The 17,207-nt window shown below is 53.8% G+C and overlaps 1 protein-coding gene across 1 annotated transcript; it reads left to right on the top strand.

The window, feature by feature from the left end:
- The first annotated feature begins 4,557 nt into the window (after positions 1-4,557).
- GSS (glutathione synthetase) lies at positions 4,558-17,012 on the top strand. The gene is given in 13 exon segments (XM_005231657.4): positions 4,558-4,779; positions 6,057-6,202; positions 7,624-7,699; positions 8,231-8,370; positions 8,529-8,645; positions 9,105-9,185; positions 10,418-10,495; positions 12,738-12,804; positions 13,471-13,665; positions 13,860-13,941; positions 14,270-14,459; positions 15,669-15,744; positions 15,746-17,012. Coding segments are annotated over 13 exon segments (1,425 nt in total). The 5' UTR covers positions 4,558-4,650; the 3' UTR covers positions 15,794-17,012.
- The last annotated feature ends 195 nt before the right edge of the window (positions 17,013-17,207 follow it).

Genomic DNA, 17,207 nt, shown 5'->3' with positions numbered 1-17,207 from the left:
CCCAGGGAGTCCTCTGAACTCTCTTCCACAAAAATAGCCCTATTGTTCTCCCTTTATTTGGCTGGTGCTGAACATCACATCATCCCGTCCCCTCGCAGGGTCAAGTTAATGGCTTTGGTACTATATTGCAAAAACAGGCTTCTGCATTAATGCACAGATATCCTGAGATACAAGAGAGTTGGCCAAAACCTCAGACTTGGTTTCTTTGCAGCTAGAAGAGCAAAGGAGAACTGGGGTATTTATTTTTTTGTCCCTGTAACAGGGCACCAGGGAAAGTGAGTGTGCCCGCACGTGGCTGACGAGTGATTTTTTGAAGGCGCGGATGGGCAGCCAGGCACCCAGCTCTGCAACCAGCCCGTCAGCTGCAGTGTATCAAATGCCTGTGCATAACTCAGCAGTGGAGTGGGTAAACGATCTGCTCACTTTCTGGTGGCTCTGCCAAGGCCCTCGGTGCCCAGCCGCCTCTGCCTGCATGGCTGGGGGACCGAGGCTGTGCCATGGGCATCCCAGGTGCAGGACAGGGCTGCATGTGGGACGTACCTGCTGCAAAGCCCCCATTCACGTGTCAGTCTCTGAAGAGTGAGAAAAGCAGGGTCTTGTCAGAACTATTTATTCCCCTACCCCGTTGTGGCTGATGTTGTATTGAGTTTCAATTGTCTGAGCCCTGGGCAGCCTTTGAAAGGGGACGCGACATCCCAAAGCCACAAAGCCCACCTTTGAAGGCTCTTTAGCAGCCAGAGGAGAGGTTTACAAGTATAAAGTGCTTTTCTTTAAACTTCGCAGGTCTCTATTTTTAGCAAATAAAGATAATGTCCCAGTTGCTGTTGTTCATCTTTTGTTGCATGTAACATGCCAAATAGTTACCATGTCTGCCATATTTTTTTATCATTAAACCTTCTCTGAGCTGCATTGCGGCTCTCTTACGCTATAGCAGAGATTAGGGGCTATCTGCATGTACAAATCCTCCCCGGGCTACTGGATTACTTTGAAAAGATCTCATTCTCCAGACTGAATTTGGAAAAGAGAAAGAAAAGACAAGTCAGAGCTCTCTATAAAAAGACTTTTCCCAGTCTGAGCAGGCTACATTCATTCTGGGAACTCTCAAGTACAGGGCAGCACCTTTTCCCAACTTTTTGCGATGAACTAGGACCATTTTTTGCAATGTATTGCTTAGAAACCCAAGATTTGCATGCCCTTTCGCAGACACTCAGAGCAAACAGAGAGGAGGAGGGACTCAGGACCCTGCGAGGATCGAGGACTGAGAGAAAATGCTTCTGTCTGAGTAAACTCTGTCCTTCTGCATCATCATTAAAACTCTTGGACTTTGTTCCTGACTTCCAACTGTTGACCCACATGCGGGTGAACAGCCTTTGCCCCGTGGTGGGGTCAGAGCAGGCTCCCAGCACAGGGCAGTTTTCCAGCGAGAGAATACTGGATCACCAGTCCACTTCCAAATTCACAGCCTGGATGTTATTAATTAAGGTGTGAATCCACAGTTACTGATCAAAGGATGGCAGAGAGCAAAAAGAAAGAGTAGGACTCCTGAGTCCAGAAAAGAGACTAGGTGTATGTTATTAGAGAGCTATAATCATAGAGCTTCATTTCAGCAATAGACCTCTAAGGGCAGAGCTAAGAGGCTTGCAATGACAACTCCTGGCGCTTGTAACAGGATAAAGAGCTGGTTATCTCCCAGCCTGTCCTGGCCACTGGAGATGATGCATCTATGGACGGTGACCTAGTGTAACAAGAGCCAGTGCTTGCTGGAGAAATCCCTCCACCACTGGCAGGCACATCCAAGGGTTGGGGGCTGCCTTCGCGCCTTCCTCTTAATGCATCCCGTTGCGGGGTACCCCTGCCTGGGGCTTTCCCTTGTTGCCCCAGAGTGTAGGTGTGGCTGAGGGCATGAGCACAGCACGTGTGAGCCTGACACCCTCCTCAAATGTCATGCTCTAGGTTAATATATATGTGTGTACGTATATACAGTCCTAATCCACCCACAGCCTCTCTGCAGGTTAGATGGGTCAGGGACCTTCCCGTGCAGACAGGTTCTGGGGCTTGCTGTGGGGCTTGGCACTTGGTGCATTTCCAGACTCGGTGCTGCTTTTGCTGCTGGGTAATAGCTCTCAGGGCAGACGGGGAGCTGAGGCAAAGGATAAAGTCATTTGCCCAAAGTCATCAGCAAGTCAGTGGCCAAGTGAGGAAGGGATCCCCTTGCCCTCCTAGGCAGTCCAGCAACGCATCTTCAAGCTCTGGAACATGTCACCAAAGAGATGGGAAGGTCTCTGTTCTGGGAGGTTCTCAAGGCTTAGTTAAGCGAAGCCACAGCCACTCTGATCTTGTGCAAGGGATGGTCTCACTGTGAGCAGGAGGCCGGGTTAGAGACCAGCCCCTTCCCTCTCATTCCCTGACGTGAGGAAATGCCTGAGCTAATCCCTGCTGGTAGAGCAGACAGAAAAAATAAGTATCAGCAGGCAGCGCACTGGAGTCGATGAAATAATTCACAATTTCATGGCTTTGTGATGGCAGGATCTGAGCATCGTAGGTGGATTTACTCATCCCCTTCCCGAAGCTGCATTGTTGAAAAATTAAGTCCACATAAAGATCCAGATCTGAGGTGTTCAGGCGTTGTTCTGCTGGCTGACACATAACCATCTCTTCACCAGCAATCAATGATTTCAAACGTTCATAATGCAGGTCACAAGCCAAGTCCAGCCCTACTGCTTTTGTAGGAGCCTCCCAGTTATATCACAAATGTCCTGTGAAAATGTTTAAGCAACTCTATTGCTCCAGTAGGTACACAAATGATTGCCTTGTGATGACAATAAATGTTTTTTTCTAGTTACGCTGTTGTGTTGATGGTACCTTACTGGCGAATGTGTAGGGTTGTTTCATTTTATTACACTTATTGTAAAGGCAGAGAGAGTTAGGACTCACAGTTCCTTTGTATATTTAAACAAAAAAGTAGGAAGGACCTGGTTCGGATTCATTTGCACACAAACAAATCTTATCTGTTCCAAATACAGACACATTCCCACAGAAATAACCCTCTCGATTTGTCACACTGCCATTTCCAGCCTTATTGCTGGGAAATTAATATCCTGCAAGTACATGAAACTGTTCTGAAATCTGAGATTTACCAGATGTACTTAAATGAAAAGGCACAGAACAGCCCCCAGCCTTGGATCTGCCCGAAATGAGAGCAGGGAGCAACCCTATCTCTTGAAGAACCCAGACAGTCAGTGTAAATACACATCTAAAGTGGGAGAAAACTATCAGCTTGCATTATGCCCCAGGGCGTGCCAGAGCCCGCCGAGTGCCTCCCACCGCAGCATGGCACCCAGCCACGGACACCCTGGCCCACCGGGGCACCCAACAACCTCTCTGGGGACACCAGGGGGACATCTGCGATGGGGGCTGCCAGTGGGCTGGGCTGATCGAGGTGCCCCTGGCCACCCCTTCTCCAGGCCCTGCCGGCGCCGCGCTGCAAAGGGCAATGAATGTGTCGAAGAAATGGGAAACGTGAAGATGTGGCCAGTATTGGTTCAGTTTGGGTTCCTTCATTCCCAAAGCCGGGCCCATGGTCCCTCTGCCTTCCCCCGCCTGGCAAGGGGCGGATTTCACTGCTGCGAAGGCAGGAGCTGACACCGCTCCAGTGGGTGAGGATGTGCCGGCCCTTAACACAAGACGCTTCCCGCTGCTTTCGGCTCGCAGCTGCCTCCAGCAGGTGCCGGGGGCCTGCAGCAGGCACAGAGTAGGCCACACACGGCGGGACCCCCTGGGCACCTCCACCAGATTTCCCCCAGAGCCTGCATGGCCCTGGGGTCTTGTGTCCCTTCCGCGGGGATGATGTCATTACGAGTGGCAACAACCCGGTTAGCACTGTGCAGCGCCGCAGAGGAGGGGTTTCATTCGCCTGAGACCTCGCTGCGGCCGAGCACCCCCAGTGCCCACCTCCCCGAGCCTACCGGAAGTCCCGCACTCCCGCCAGCGCTGCTTCCGCCCGCCTGACGTCACAGCGTGACGCCACACGTCGCCGTGACGCAGCCCCGCGGCCGGGAGCACGCCCCCTTGCTGCAGCACGCATGCGCGCTCTCCACACCTCCCGCAGCCCCACCCCCGGTCACTGCATTGGCACGCCGTGGCGGCGCCTCCCACACTGATAGGACGGCTCCGCTGCCAATCTGTCTCGGGGCGGAAGGGCTGTCCAATCGCGTGATGGCGGGCGGGGCGGGCCGGGCCGGAGCGGCGGGTCGGAGCAGGTAGGCGGCTGGCGGGGCACGGGGCTCGGTGAGGGGCTGCGGCCGCCCCCTCGGGCCGCCCCGCTGCTGCCCCCCGGGCGAGCGGTGTCGCAGCCCGGTGCTGCGCAGGCCCCTGGGAATCCCGCACGGGCCTCCCTGGGGCGAGCGGTGGCAGCCTGCGGTGCCGGCTCCTGAGCCGGGGCTCGGCCGGGGGGCTCGGGCCTGCCCGGCCGGCACACCCCGCGAGCTCGGCGGGGGGCGGAGGTGCCTTTACGCGGGGCCGGGCTGGGCGGCGGGGGCGGTGCGGAACGCTGGGTCGCCGGCCCCACGGGGAGGCAGGGCCGGGCTGCCGCCCGGGGGAGAGGCGCTGGGGGCCGGGGGTGACCGCCGCTCTGCCCCCTCAGCGCTGGCCATGGCTGCGCCGTGGGAGGACGTGCTGCGGAACGAGCCGGCCATCCGGGAGGCCGCGTCGGTGGCCGTGGATGCGGCGCTGCTGGAGGGCGTGCTGATGCGGACCGAGCGGGAGCCCAACGCGTCGGATGTGAGTGCCAGAGCGGAGTCACGGGACGTGCTCGGTCCTGGCCGGGGTGTGAGTCAGCAGAGCCGGAGGAGCCGGCTGCCTCCCGCGGTTTGCTGAGCCCTCGGCCGTGTGCGATCGCCTGGACACCTGGCTGAGGCACGAGTGACCTGGGGGCGATAACTCACACCCAGGCTGAGGCATGAGTGACCTTGGGGTTGGTAACTCACACCCTGTCCTGCTGATGAGCGCATCTCCCCCGAGAGAAAATTCGGGAAATTGCCAGGAGCCCCACGTGTGTGTGGTGGTGGTAGTTCATTCCTCTCCCAGCCTCTCGCCACCCATGTGATCCTTTGAACCAGGGGAGCATCTCTTGGAAGGGCCTCTGGTTTCGGTGTGCTCCCAGCCGAAGGCAGCCTTTTCACCATACCTGGGACAAGGCGACTGGGGCAGCCGATGCCGTGGGATTACCTCCGGTGAATGTCTGGCAGCTGGTGGCGGTGAGGGCACTGATGGGGGGCTTAGCCTGTTCGAGAGGAATGCTGTGAAGGATCTCAGAAGGAAGAAGTACCCCTGTGCAAGAGGGGTGGGATACCACTGGGGGTGGGACACCACTGGGGATGGGTCCCTGAGGAGCCAGCCTGCGGGCTGTCAGAGGTACAAGCAGGGAGGTCTCCACCACAGGGGCTGCTCCTTAATGTCAACCCCATGGTCAGGTCAGGGCTGTGATGGAACCTCGAAGGACGAGAGGAATAAGGAGCCTGGGAGGAGAGGCCAAACACACAGGAGAGACCCAAATAAGGGACAGACCCTTGTTTCATGTAAAAATCAAGGTGAATCGGGAGCCTCTGTCTGGTGTAGTCTTTGGCTTTGAGGGTGGTTTTGTACCTGAGCTGTGGGGTGAGCCAGGGGCCCAGAGTCACCCTTGGGACTCAGTGAGCAGGGATCAAAAGAATCAACTCTGGTGGCCAAAATTTAGGACTGGCATGTTCACGTTTTCTCTCAAACTGAAGTGTTTTGGACATGGTGCTCTACAGTTAAGGTGGAAACAGAACATCTTTCAAAGGAAAGCACTCAGTCCAGCTTGAATTCTGGAGCAGCTGCTCCTGCCTCCGCAGCACCCTGTGGACAAACTCCTCGAAAGTCAGGGGTCACCAGGGTTTGAGGCCATGTGTCTGTCCAGGGCACACCGAAGAGGGCGGCTGGGGGTGGCTTCAGCCTTCAGGCAAGCAGAGAAAGCACCTCTTTACCGCCACTTAAACTGCATAGACCTGACTGCTCTGCTGCATCCTTGTTTGCAGGTGGTGAATTATGCTCCCTTCACACTGCTCCCATCTGCAGTACCAAGTGCCCTGTTTGAACAAGCCTACGCTGTTCAGCAAGATTTTAACCTGCTGGTGGATGCTATTAGTCAAAACAAAGAATTCCTAGAGAATACTCTGGCCAGGTAACTTTCTTGCATGTTGCATTTTAATGAAATATTTTAAATGCAAAGCATTTATCACCTTCGGAGCATTGTTACCTGCCATCCATTCAAGTCCTGCAAGCTGAGGCCAGCACTCCTGTCCTCTGTGCAGAAATTGTCTCCTTTGCTGCATTATTTGTCCTAAGATCAATTTCCATCAAGTCTCCATCTTTTGAGGCCTCAGAAGATGGGACATCTGGCCAAGAGTTGACTCCCTGCAATGGTCTTTAACTTTGCCAGTGTTTCAGGTCTGTGAATTCTTACTTGTGAGCCTTAAATTCAAATTGCTGGAGTCTTCTTTGAGTCCTGGATTTAGTAGTTTCTTTTAGTTTTTGTTTTGCATCTGTGTGTGGCTGGCTGATAACCACCAGCTCTCCTGCCTGCCCGCAGTTAGGAAGAGAAAGTGTTTGTTCCTTCCCCCATACCTGCTTCTGGTCAGTCACCCCATGTCCCCTGCTTTTCCAGCCATTACAGGAAGGTGACCCGCAAGCTCTGAGTGCTGAAGGACTGCTCAGCTCTGGCTCATGAACTCTGCTGGATTTATCTGTGGCTGTTGCCCTGTGCTGGAGCACCCATCCCTGACTGTGGCACCCATAATCTACACAGCTGTTGCTTCCACAAAATTAATTTCCCTTCCTGCTTCCCGTTCTGTGCTGCCTGTCTGTGCAGGTGCTGCTGGCTTTCTGGCACCAGAACAGAGGAAACTGTTTTCCAGCGTCCTCCTTGTTTTGCTGAAGCCTGGCCCCTCAGAACTGTGTAATGCTTGTGCCTGTTCCATAGCCAGCTGCAAACAGAGCTTGTGGGGGCATTTTTATACCTGTGGTTAAGAAACGCAGCGCCTGCCCTGTGCTGTCTCCTGTGCAGTGTCTCAGGGCAGCTCCTTGGAGATGCTGCTCTCAGTCAGCTCGGGGGTTTGGGACCCTGAAGAAAAGACAGACCTATTCTGGCAGGGCCACTGAACACTTCGCACCACAGTGTGTGGGATTTGGAGCCCAACAGGACGGGGAATTTGATGAAACGTGTGAAGCTTCTATGAGCTGTGTGTGCAGGCACAGACACACCTCTGATTTCTTTCCTGTTTCTACAGAATTCTGCTGCATGTCTTTGCTTTTGCTTGTCCTGTCCCTCTGCCCTGCAAGTGAGTCATCTCTGCACAGCGGTGCTTTTCACAGGGCTGTACTGAGCAAACCAGATCTGAGTTACAGTTTTGTGCTGTGGCCCTTGTTGAGGAGTGCATTCGTGGTGAGGTGCTTAACGGTGCTGTAGGACTTGGTCTAGGCACAGCCCTGCTGTTTGTGCTGGAGAATGTCCTTGGTAACATTTTTTTTTTCTGGAGAGGAGTTAATTTTCTTGTTCCTCTGTGACAGTGTAAGGGGGCTGATCTGGTCTGTCTTTCTCTCTAGCACCATCAAGGTGGATGACTTCACAGCTCGGCTCTTCAGAATCCACATGCAAGTTTTGGAGGAAGGCTTGGCTCAGGTACCTTGGCAGGAGGCCCCAGTGGTCAGCAGCTGTGCGGGGGGTTGCCCGGTCTCTGTCTGCAGGCTTGCTGGTGTGGGCTTTGAACTGTCCCGTAGTCAGGCTGGTTGCTCCCTACGCTTCAATGTCTTGGTTACAGCCTGTGAGCTCAGGACCTTGTCTTGTTTGGCAGTCATGCGCTTTGGTTAGTGCTGCTGGAAACAGTCAGGCCTTGACTGGAAGGGTTTATGTGGTTTGTCTTTGCCCTCTGGGAGCCTCAGGAGAGCGCAAGGACGTGTGCCGTGTTGGGGCATGTGCTGGACAGGCAGTCCCTGCAGAAGCTCCTTTACTCTGACAAGTGGTGTTAACTTTGGAGTACTGAGGGCCGTGGGCCCTGAGCAAGGACCAAAGCGCACACAGACACGTCTTGCAGAGGTTTTATCAAAATGAAGGTGTCTGGATCTGGCCCAGGAGGATTCTGAAGTGAGATCATCAAAGGGGTTTGCAGTTAAAGGCAACGGGAGAACCCACTTCACTTCCCTTCTGTTTCAGTCTGTGTTTTTAGGCATAAACCGCTCCGATTACATGTTTGACTGTGGGGTGGATGGGACACCGGCTCTGAAGCAAATAGAAATAAACACCATTGCTGCCAGCTTTGGAGGCCTCACCTCCCGCACTGCGGCGGTCCATGGGTAAGGGAGCATCTCTGGCCCGTGCCACCAGACGCTGCAGCAGCTGTACTGTGTGGCCTGCTGCACTTCATGTCTTTGTGTGGTCTCCAAACTCCTGCTCCCTAGGTCTGGCTGGGGGCTGTCATGACATTTACAGCTTTTCTTATTTTGTTCCACAGGCGGGTGTTAAAAGTGCTGGGAAAGACTAAGGAGGCATCACGCCTGCTGCCCAACAACCCATCGAAAGGGCTTGCCTTGGGTATTGCAAAAGCCTGGGAGCTCTACGGTTCTCAAAGGTAAGGAGAGAGGAGGTACTCTAGGCTGGATTATCTTGTCTCCCCTGGGGATGGACATGTTTGGTTTTGAAACTGCACTTTCTGAAAGATGCCTGCTTTCTAGACAAGCTGCTCTCGAAAAGCCTGTGGCACCCTGGGAAGAGCAATGCAGTTGTCTTAGTGGGCGAGGTTGCTGCGCCACAAAGGCAGAGAGGTGCAGAGGGACCCTGGAGGAGCTGTGTGGTTCAACAGCCCTGCACAGAACTTACTTTGCCTCCTGCCTTTGTACTTATGCCCCGCACTGGTTTGTAATTGCACAGGATCAGTACTGCTTTCTGTTTGCACGCTGACCTGTAGAAACACTGGAGAAAACAAGCAGGAGCAGTGCAGGAAGTCTGGATCACAGAGGTCAAAAGCTGGTGATCCTGGGCGCATTTGGAGTGTATCTGGGTTTAATGATGTCCTTGGTATCTCTTCCAGTGCTGTGGTGATGTTTCTGGTGGAAGAAGTCCAAAGGAACATTTTTGATCAGCGATGTGTAGAAAATGAGCTTTGGAACAGGTAAAGATTGAATTTTCCTGGGATGGGAAAGGAAGGAGATGGTACAGCTTTGGAAAAGGGAAGCAGAATGGACTGCTGTCAGGTCATGGTGTTTCCCTCAAGGCAGCTTGTGGGGAGTCTCCAGGCCCTCCAGCAGGCACAGTGAGTTGGCCGGAGCATAGGGGCAGGCCAGGGAAAGATGGAGAATCGACATGCTTTCTACTTTTGTCACATACTCAAGGCTAAAGTCAAAACACTTCATAGTTTCTGGGACTGTGGGCGAGCATATTTTGGTATGTAACAGTGGGCAGCTGTTGTCTTGGACTTATTTCTGTGGTCTGTTGTGCAGCCCTCTTCAGCATTCCTTCAGTAGGCCCCTGTCTAGCCTCAGCACCCACCTTTGTCTTCTCACCAACCTCCCAAAGCCTCTCACCAGCAATTTGCTGGAAATACTAGCAGCTATCAAAGCCTCTGGTCTCCAGGGCTGACTCCTTGCTGATTTTGTGCCTGTGTAGTCCTCAGAGCTGCACCAGTGGTACCTTTGCTGTGGACCAGGTCTCTTAGGTGAAACAATAAGGAGCAGAGTGGGGTTAATGAGGGTCCTGCTTGCTCTCTGGCTTGGGATTGGGCACAGCATATTTCATAAAAGCTTAATTAATGAAGTTTCAAACCCACTGAGGGCAGAAGCCAGGTGAAAGATCTGGGCAAAGCAAGCAGCGCAGCAGTGGAGTACAGGACTCTGGAGAAGGAGGTGTTTTGAGAATGTCTAGCCCTGAGCCCGTGCTGAGCAGCGGGAGGTGTTTTGGGCTGTCTCCCGATCAGCAGGTCCACAGTGCCACTGTGTGGAGGAAGGACTGTAAAGCGTGAAGGAGGTAAAACGCAGGAAGTCCCTGCCTGAATGCAGCTCTTGGTTTTGAAGCCAGCAGTGGATGAATCTGTTGTGTAGGAATAAAAAAATCCAAAATACCGACTTTTCTTAGAAACACTTTAGGAGATGAAAGGTGAGTATGGGCAAATCCAAGGTATTCAGGCATGTGTTCTGCTTCCTACAGTATTTGGGCTGGAAACGTAGGGCAGGTGCTAAAAACAGGGACTGGTTTGGCCTCTAGGATTCCTCTGGCTCTTTAGTACAAAGCCTGAGGTTATTTGTAAAGGAGCCTACAGATCCTCCTTGATGTTGCTGCTGCTTCTGCCTGTGATTTCCAACTCGAGTAACTATGCCCAGCCTGGTGACTATCCCACTCTTTTAACAGGAACATTCGGGTTATCAGGAAGCGATTCAGAGATGTGTTTGAAAAGGGGTCTCTGGATGATGCCAAGAGGCTGTATATGTGAGTATGAACCAAGGTGCGCATTCCTGGCTGTGCACTGGGCACACAGGGCTGTAAATGGGAATTGTCAGCCAAAGCTGGTGGTATGTTTTGAGCGTAAATAGTGACTTTCTGAGAAAGCAGTTCTCTTCTGTGCTGCAGCCTGCTGCTGCTTGCTTCCCCTTAGAGCTGGAATGTTTTTGTTTTCACAGTGGTGAGATTTTGCATACACACATCAGTCCCTTACAGCTGGAAACATAATTTCCCTCCTTCAAGCCACAGCCTTCACAGCTCTGTGGGATCTTGACTTCCTCCACATACATCTGCTACAAAAAGTCCTGGCTATTTCAGAGGCTTCCACAAAGACATTTCCTGTTTACTGTTCACGTGATGCTCTGCTAGTGGGAGTTGGGCTGGGTTTTTAGTGCTAGAGGAGGAAGCATTACATGTCCTTATGGTATCTGTTGGTTTTGAATGCACTCAGCATCTTGCCTGCTCCCTGTGGAGGCCAGGACATGCGGGTTGCAGACTCCAAGTGCTGGCAGTTTGTCCCCAAGTGTGACATTTGTCCTATTCCCAAGTAATGGGCTTGGAGCTGTACAGCCCTAAAGGAATATTTGGTTTCATGCCATTTATTTTTTTTTTGCTGTAGTTAGACTGTTTTTTCCATGGTTTGACCTTTGGTGCTTCTGCTATGTTTAATTAGCAAATACATTTTTATAGCCGAACAGTTAAGGGGAAAGTGTATCCCACTGTTCTTCCTCCAGAGCATCCTCTCCTCTTACTGGTGAATGCCTTTAAAATTACACTGCCTGGCTGCCAGCAGGTGCTGTGCTGCTTTCCCTGACCACGCACTGTTTGTGTAGCCAAAGCTTGGGTGTGTGGTGCTACAGGTATGCTGATGGCCCTGCCCTGGCAGGATAGTTTGGTGCCTGGGCAGGTTGTTGAGTTGATGTCCTGCCTTGAATTGCCACTGGAGAAGGACAGTGTTTCAGCTTCAAGAATCTTGTAGGTCTGGCTCCTGGTGGCAAAAGCTACTAAAAAGTTAGGTTCTTGGTTCCCTGCTGGACTGGGTGCCTAAATTACTAAGACTTTGGTTAGTCAAGGCAGAGGCCAGATGTGAGCTCCCTGTGTCTCGGAACAGGGCAAGCCAGCTGGGGTGTAGATGACACCAAGCTAGGGTGGAGTATTGATCTGCGTGAAGGCAGGAAGGCTCTGTAGGGGTGTTGGGCAGGCTGGACCAGTGGGCCAAGGCCAATTGTATGAGGTTTAACAAGGCTCAGTGCCGGGTCCTCCTGCATGTGGGTCACAACAACCCCACACAATGCTACAGGCTTGGGGCAGAGTGGCTGGAAAGCTGCCTGGCTGGAAAGGACCTGGGAGTGCTGGTTGGCAGCTGGCTGAACATGAGCCAGCAGTGTGCCCAGGTGGCCAAGAAGGCCAACAACATCCTGGCTTGTATCTGAAACAGGGTGGCCAGCAGGGCCAGGGCAGTGCCCATCCCCCTGTGCTCACACTGGTGCAGCCGCATTGCAAACTCTGTGTGCAGAATTGGGCCCCTTGCTCCAGGAGGGACGTGGAGGGGCTGGAGTGTGTCCAGGGACAGGCAGCAGGGCTGGGGAAGGGGCTGGGGCACAAGTCTGATGGAGAGCAGCGGGGGGGGGGGGCGGGGGGCTGGGGGGGTTCAGCCTGGAGAAAAGGAGGCTTGGGGGGGACCTTATTGCTCTCTACAACTACCTGAAAGGGGCTGTACAGGTGGGGGTCAGTCTCTGCTCCCAGGTAACAAGCTATAGGACAAGAGGAAATGGCCTCAAGTTGCACCAGGGGAGGTTTAGACTGGATATTAGGAAATTTTTTTTCACAGCGAGGGCAGCCTGTGCCAGTGCTTGGCCACCCAGGGAGGTGGTGGAGTCCCCACCCCTGGAGGTGTTTAAAGCACGCACCGATGCGGTGCCTGGGGACATGGGTCAGCGGTGGGCTTGGCAGTGCTGGGCTAACGGCTGGACTTGATCTCAAAGGTCTTTTCCAACCTGAATGATTCTATGATTCAATGGAGAGGAGCCAGGGCTTGCAGCCCTCTTCTGCTTCTGGCTGGCTTTGCCAGAGAAAGAACAACCCAGGATACTAAGGAGAAGGGGCAAATGCTGTAACACGTGTCCTGCCTGACCCCATTGCAGCCCCCTTGTGCGGGGCGGGGGGGGGGTCGGGCAGAGGCGGGCACTGGCTGGCCTGGTTCTGTGAGTGCTTCTGGTTTCTGTTGCAGGGACGGCCAGGAGGTAGCAGTGGTGTACTACAGAGAGGGCTACGTGCCAAAGAACTACGACCAGCAGGTCAGTACTGCCCACTCTGCTCCAGGAAGCCGCCCACGCTGTGGCCTTGCTTGGCGAGTTTGAAATGCCCCGTGATCCCAGGGGCATCTCTCCCATCCTGGATGGGGTTAGCCCTGTCCGGCATGGCTGACAGCTTGGGGAGCTGTGATTCCACAGTGCAGGGAGGTGTCCCTGGCACTCGCACAGTAAGAGACGTGAGTGGCTTGCTTCTGCAGTAACCACTCGTGTGGTGACCTCGTACTGCAGCACCGAATCGCTTCTGTACAGTATGGGTTATAACACAGGTATTAGCGCCTGCTTAAAGGGTTTGTACTTGATCTACAGGTCACACTCTGTCCTCTGCTAGGGCTATTAGGCTGCAGGTAATAATAATACAGACCAGAGCGTACTGTTGTCTGGGGGTGGCAGCACTGGACAGGCTGGGAAAGGGGGTGCAGGCAAAGACAGTGGGCTAACCTGGCTGTGCTGTTTCCAGAGGTGGGAAATCCATGTATGCATGTCTCCTTGTTTCTGGGGTGCTTTTCCACCCCCCATCCCTGCCAGGCTGAGAAGGAGGAGGCAATCATACATCAATAACTGAACAGAAAAGAGTGGAGAAAAAACTTTTTTATTCCCACCTTTCTTTTCTTTTATGCTGACAGGATGGTTTCTCTCCTTCTGTTTCAGAACTGGGAGGCACGGTTGTTGCTGGAGAGATCAAGGGCAGTGAAGTGCCCTGACATTGCTACCCAACTCGCAGGCACCAAGAAGGTGCAGCAGGAGCTGAGCCGGCCAGGGACACTGGAGAGGTTACTGCCCGGCCGTGCCGAGGCTGTCGCCCGAATAAGAGCAACATTTGCTGGACTCTATTCCCTGGATGTGGTGAGTGTGAGGGGGGCTGGAGCAGGAGTGAACATGCAGGTGTGTGCTTGGCCTGTGTGATGTTTCTCTTTGGTTAAGAAGAGAGGGGGCTTTGTTGTGGTCCCTGGAGGACCCTGTTGATCCTGCTCAGAGAGGTCTGTTGAGGAGCCCGTGTTCCTTCCTGATGCTTTGCTGTTGCCGTCCTTTCCTGCCAGGGCGAAGAGGGTGACAAGATAGCTGCTACAGCTATTGCTGACCCCGACCGGTTTGTGCTGAAGCCACAGCGAGAAGGTGGAGGTACGAACTGGACTGGGTCTGTGTGGGTTTTTGTCACGGTTCATGCTGTATCCAGGAGAGGCAGTAGCTCTGTGATGGCCCCTGGTCCTGTGCCGAGGAATAAAAGGTGGGGTGGCTTGTAGCTGCTTGGAGCGGCTTGTAGCTGTGGGAACTAGTCATGGCAGTAGGGTAGTGGTGCCTCCAGGGCAGGAGCTCCCTAGGCCCCAGAGCTGGTGGGGGGGGGGCCCAGGCAGCACAGGGGGAGGTGAAGGCTGGGTCTCTTTGGGCTGCTGGGGCCAATGGTTTCTGCTGTGCTGGGAAGTGCTCGACTTGCTGATTTTGTTGTCAGGGAACAACCTCTACGGTGAAGAGCTCAGGCAGGTTCTGGAGAAGATCAGGGACAGCCCTGAGAGAACCTCCTACATCTTGATGGATAAGATCAAACCACAGCCAACAATGAATTACTTGCTGAGGGCTCACAGTCCCCTGCAAGTGTCTGAATGTATCTCGGAGCTTGGTATTTTTGGTGTCTATGTCAGGTGAGAAATGTACTTGTGTTATGGGGTGGTTACCTGCTCCAGCCAGTGCTTGGGTGGGGAGCATTTTCCCCTCTGCACTTGTGGTTACTGGTGTAACAGCCACATGGAACCGGTGCATCTCATCCTAGATTTCTGGGAGCACTCCTCAGGTTCTGGAGGCAGCCACGTGCTCCTCTGAAGCCCTGGCGGTCTCAGAAATACCTGAAGGCTTAATGCGGTCCTACTCAGCTCTAAATAGCTGCTGCTTTTGTTTAAAACCCTCGCGGGCCCATGGAAATGTTTCCATAGCTTATAAATTAAAGTCCTTCTTATACAATTTTAGAAACAGATGTACTCTGGCAGCGTTCTGAACCCGACACGGCTTGTGTGCAGAGCAATCGGACCAGAATGGCCCAGCTGAGGAAAGGCGCTGTTGCTGGCAGGCACAAAACAGGCGCAGCTCTGTGGTCGGCAGAGGCCCCTGCGTTACCCCTGGGGCTGTCACCTGTGGTTACCTGCCCTGTGCTGGGCAGCGTTGGGGTGTAACCCCAGCCCGTAACTAAGTATAAGCACCAGGCAGCTGCTCGCTCACTCCCCCAGCCCCCAGAGGGACAGGGAGAAGAACGGGGAAGGAATGTAAAACTTGAGGGTTGAGATAAGAACAGTTTAATAATTGAAATGAAGCAATTATTATTATTGGTGGTAGTAGTAGTATTATAACAATTATAATGAAAAGGAGGGAGAAAGTGAGAGGAACGAAATCCAAAGGGAAGGGAGAAAACAACCCAAGTGATGCACCGTGCAGCTGCTCCCCCCCCGCTGGCCGATGCCCAGCCAGTCCCCGAGCAGTGACCGGCCCGTCCCAGCCAGCTCCCCCCGTTTCCATCCTGAGCACGATGCTCTGTGCAACGGGACATGCCTCTGGCCAGGCCGGGGCAGCTGTCCTGGCTCTGCTCCCTCCCAGTGTCCCGTGCCCCTCCAGCCCTCTGGCTGGCAAAGCCTGAGAAACCACAAAATCCTGACTTAGTATAAACATCACCGAGTAACAACCAAAACATCGGTGTGTTATCGACATTGTTCTCAGACCATATCCAAAACACAGCTGCTAAGAAGAAACTTAACTCTATCCCACTGAAACCAGGACAGGCAGGGAACACGGATCAAATTGTCCAAGATGAAATGCCCTAAGCTTTCTGCTCTGCAGGTGCTCAGTTGCCCTTTTCTTTGCAGACAGGGCAAGGAGATGGTGATGAACGAGGCTGCCGGCCACCTCCTGCGGACAAAGGCGATCGAGCATGCAGACGGCGGGGGTAGCAGCTGGTGTGGCAGTGTTGGACACTCCTTACCTGGTGTGAGGAGGTGATGCCCTATCCCACCCGCCTCACTGTGCTTCCTGAACAGCTGATCTACTACAGGGATGTTCTCCTGAAGGTGTGCTTACTGAGGTCTGACGTGTTGGGGTCTGTGAGAAGGGACTGTGTGGACGCAACCGCTCAAACATCCCACGTGCCAGCCCCAGCTTCTCCTCTGCAATTCCTCCTGCAGGAAGAAGGGACTTCCTTGCTCTGCCTGCTCAGGGGGCCCTGCCCAGAGCGCATCCCAGCTGTGACCTCCCAGGACTGCACTGGTCCGGGTGTTCCCTTGGGGGCTAGCCTGCGGCCAGGAGTACGTACAGCAAAGCTGAATGGTGAACGTGCCACAACAGGCACTTTTGCTGTTCCCAGTTTCGTGCTCCTGGATGCTGCATTATTTCTGGAGACACGCAAACCCAAAGCCTATAGAACGGGAGGAGAAAATTGGGATATATAAGGCTTCATCTGTGGGATTTGTGGCCCAGTGCCTCAGTGCTTTCCAGGTTAAAGAGGGGAGCCCAGCGCCATGTGTCCATGGCTCCTCCAGCCCTCCTTCAGGTGCTGCCGCTGCCCCCATTTCTACTTTTCCCTGTGCCTGAGGATCCTCGGGATTCCTGCGCAAGGGACAGCTGCCCTGGTGTAATTTGCCAGAGGGCCTGATGCTTGCTTTTGCTTTGCCCAGCTCCTGGTTTGTTGGACTGGGTACTCATGCCAGACAGTGCCTCTGTGCTACGCAAGGTAAGCGACAGTGCAGAACGCATCTGGGAGGGCTGTGTCTGCTCCCATTGCCTGCTGCAGCCTTGTCCAACAGATCCCCGCAGGCTGGCATAAGAAGCCCTCAACAATGGTGGCAGATCCCAACATGATGGTGAATTGAACCCCTGAGGGCTTGTGCCGGTGCATCCCACTGCCCTTTAGGCACTGCGTGTGGCACATGCAGCCCAAGAGCGGTGTCAGGGATGGGAGGTGATGACATCCAAGAGTGGACGTCAGCAGCGGGAGCTTTGTGGTGAGGAGGGAAAGGAGTCGCAGGAGAGGCTGAGTGGGACCAGCACCAGCAGATGGCGAGATGTGTCTCCCTCCAGGTTTCATGACTCGGTGGGAACAGCGCAGCGACATGGAGGATCAGGACTCTCCTTCCCGAGGTGTTCTGCCTCTGCCTCCTCAGCCAAACAGTTCAAGGGGAAACATAAAAGATGCATCTTCCTGGCAGTGCCGTGGTAAAGCGCCCAGGCAGCCTCAGCTCCACCCTTTTAGTGACACCAGAGAGAAGCGGTGTAAAGCCAGTATTCCTGAAGAAAGAATGTGCCAATTGACAGACCTGCACCCTGCTGAGCGCATTGCCGCTGTCACTGCGGCTGTGCTGTGTGCTTCAAATCATCCGTCTTTCACCTTGGAGAATTCAGCTGTGTAAGTG

This window comes from Falco peregrinus, chromosome 9 (assembly GCF_023634155.1).
Source record: "Falco peregrinus isolate bFalPer1 chromosome 9, bFalPer1.pri, whole genome shotgun sequence".
NCBI classification, from domain to species: Eukaryota; Metazoa; Chordata; class Aves; order Falconiformes; family Falconidae; genus Falco; species Falco peregrinus.
The sequence above is the reverse complement of the archived record's forward strand: the minus strand, read 5'-3'. Positions and strand labels throughout refer to the sequence as shown.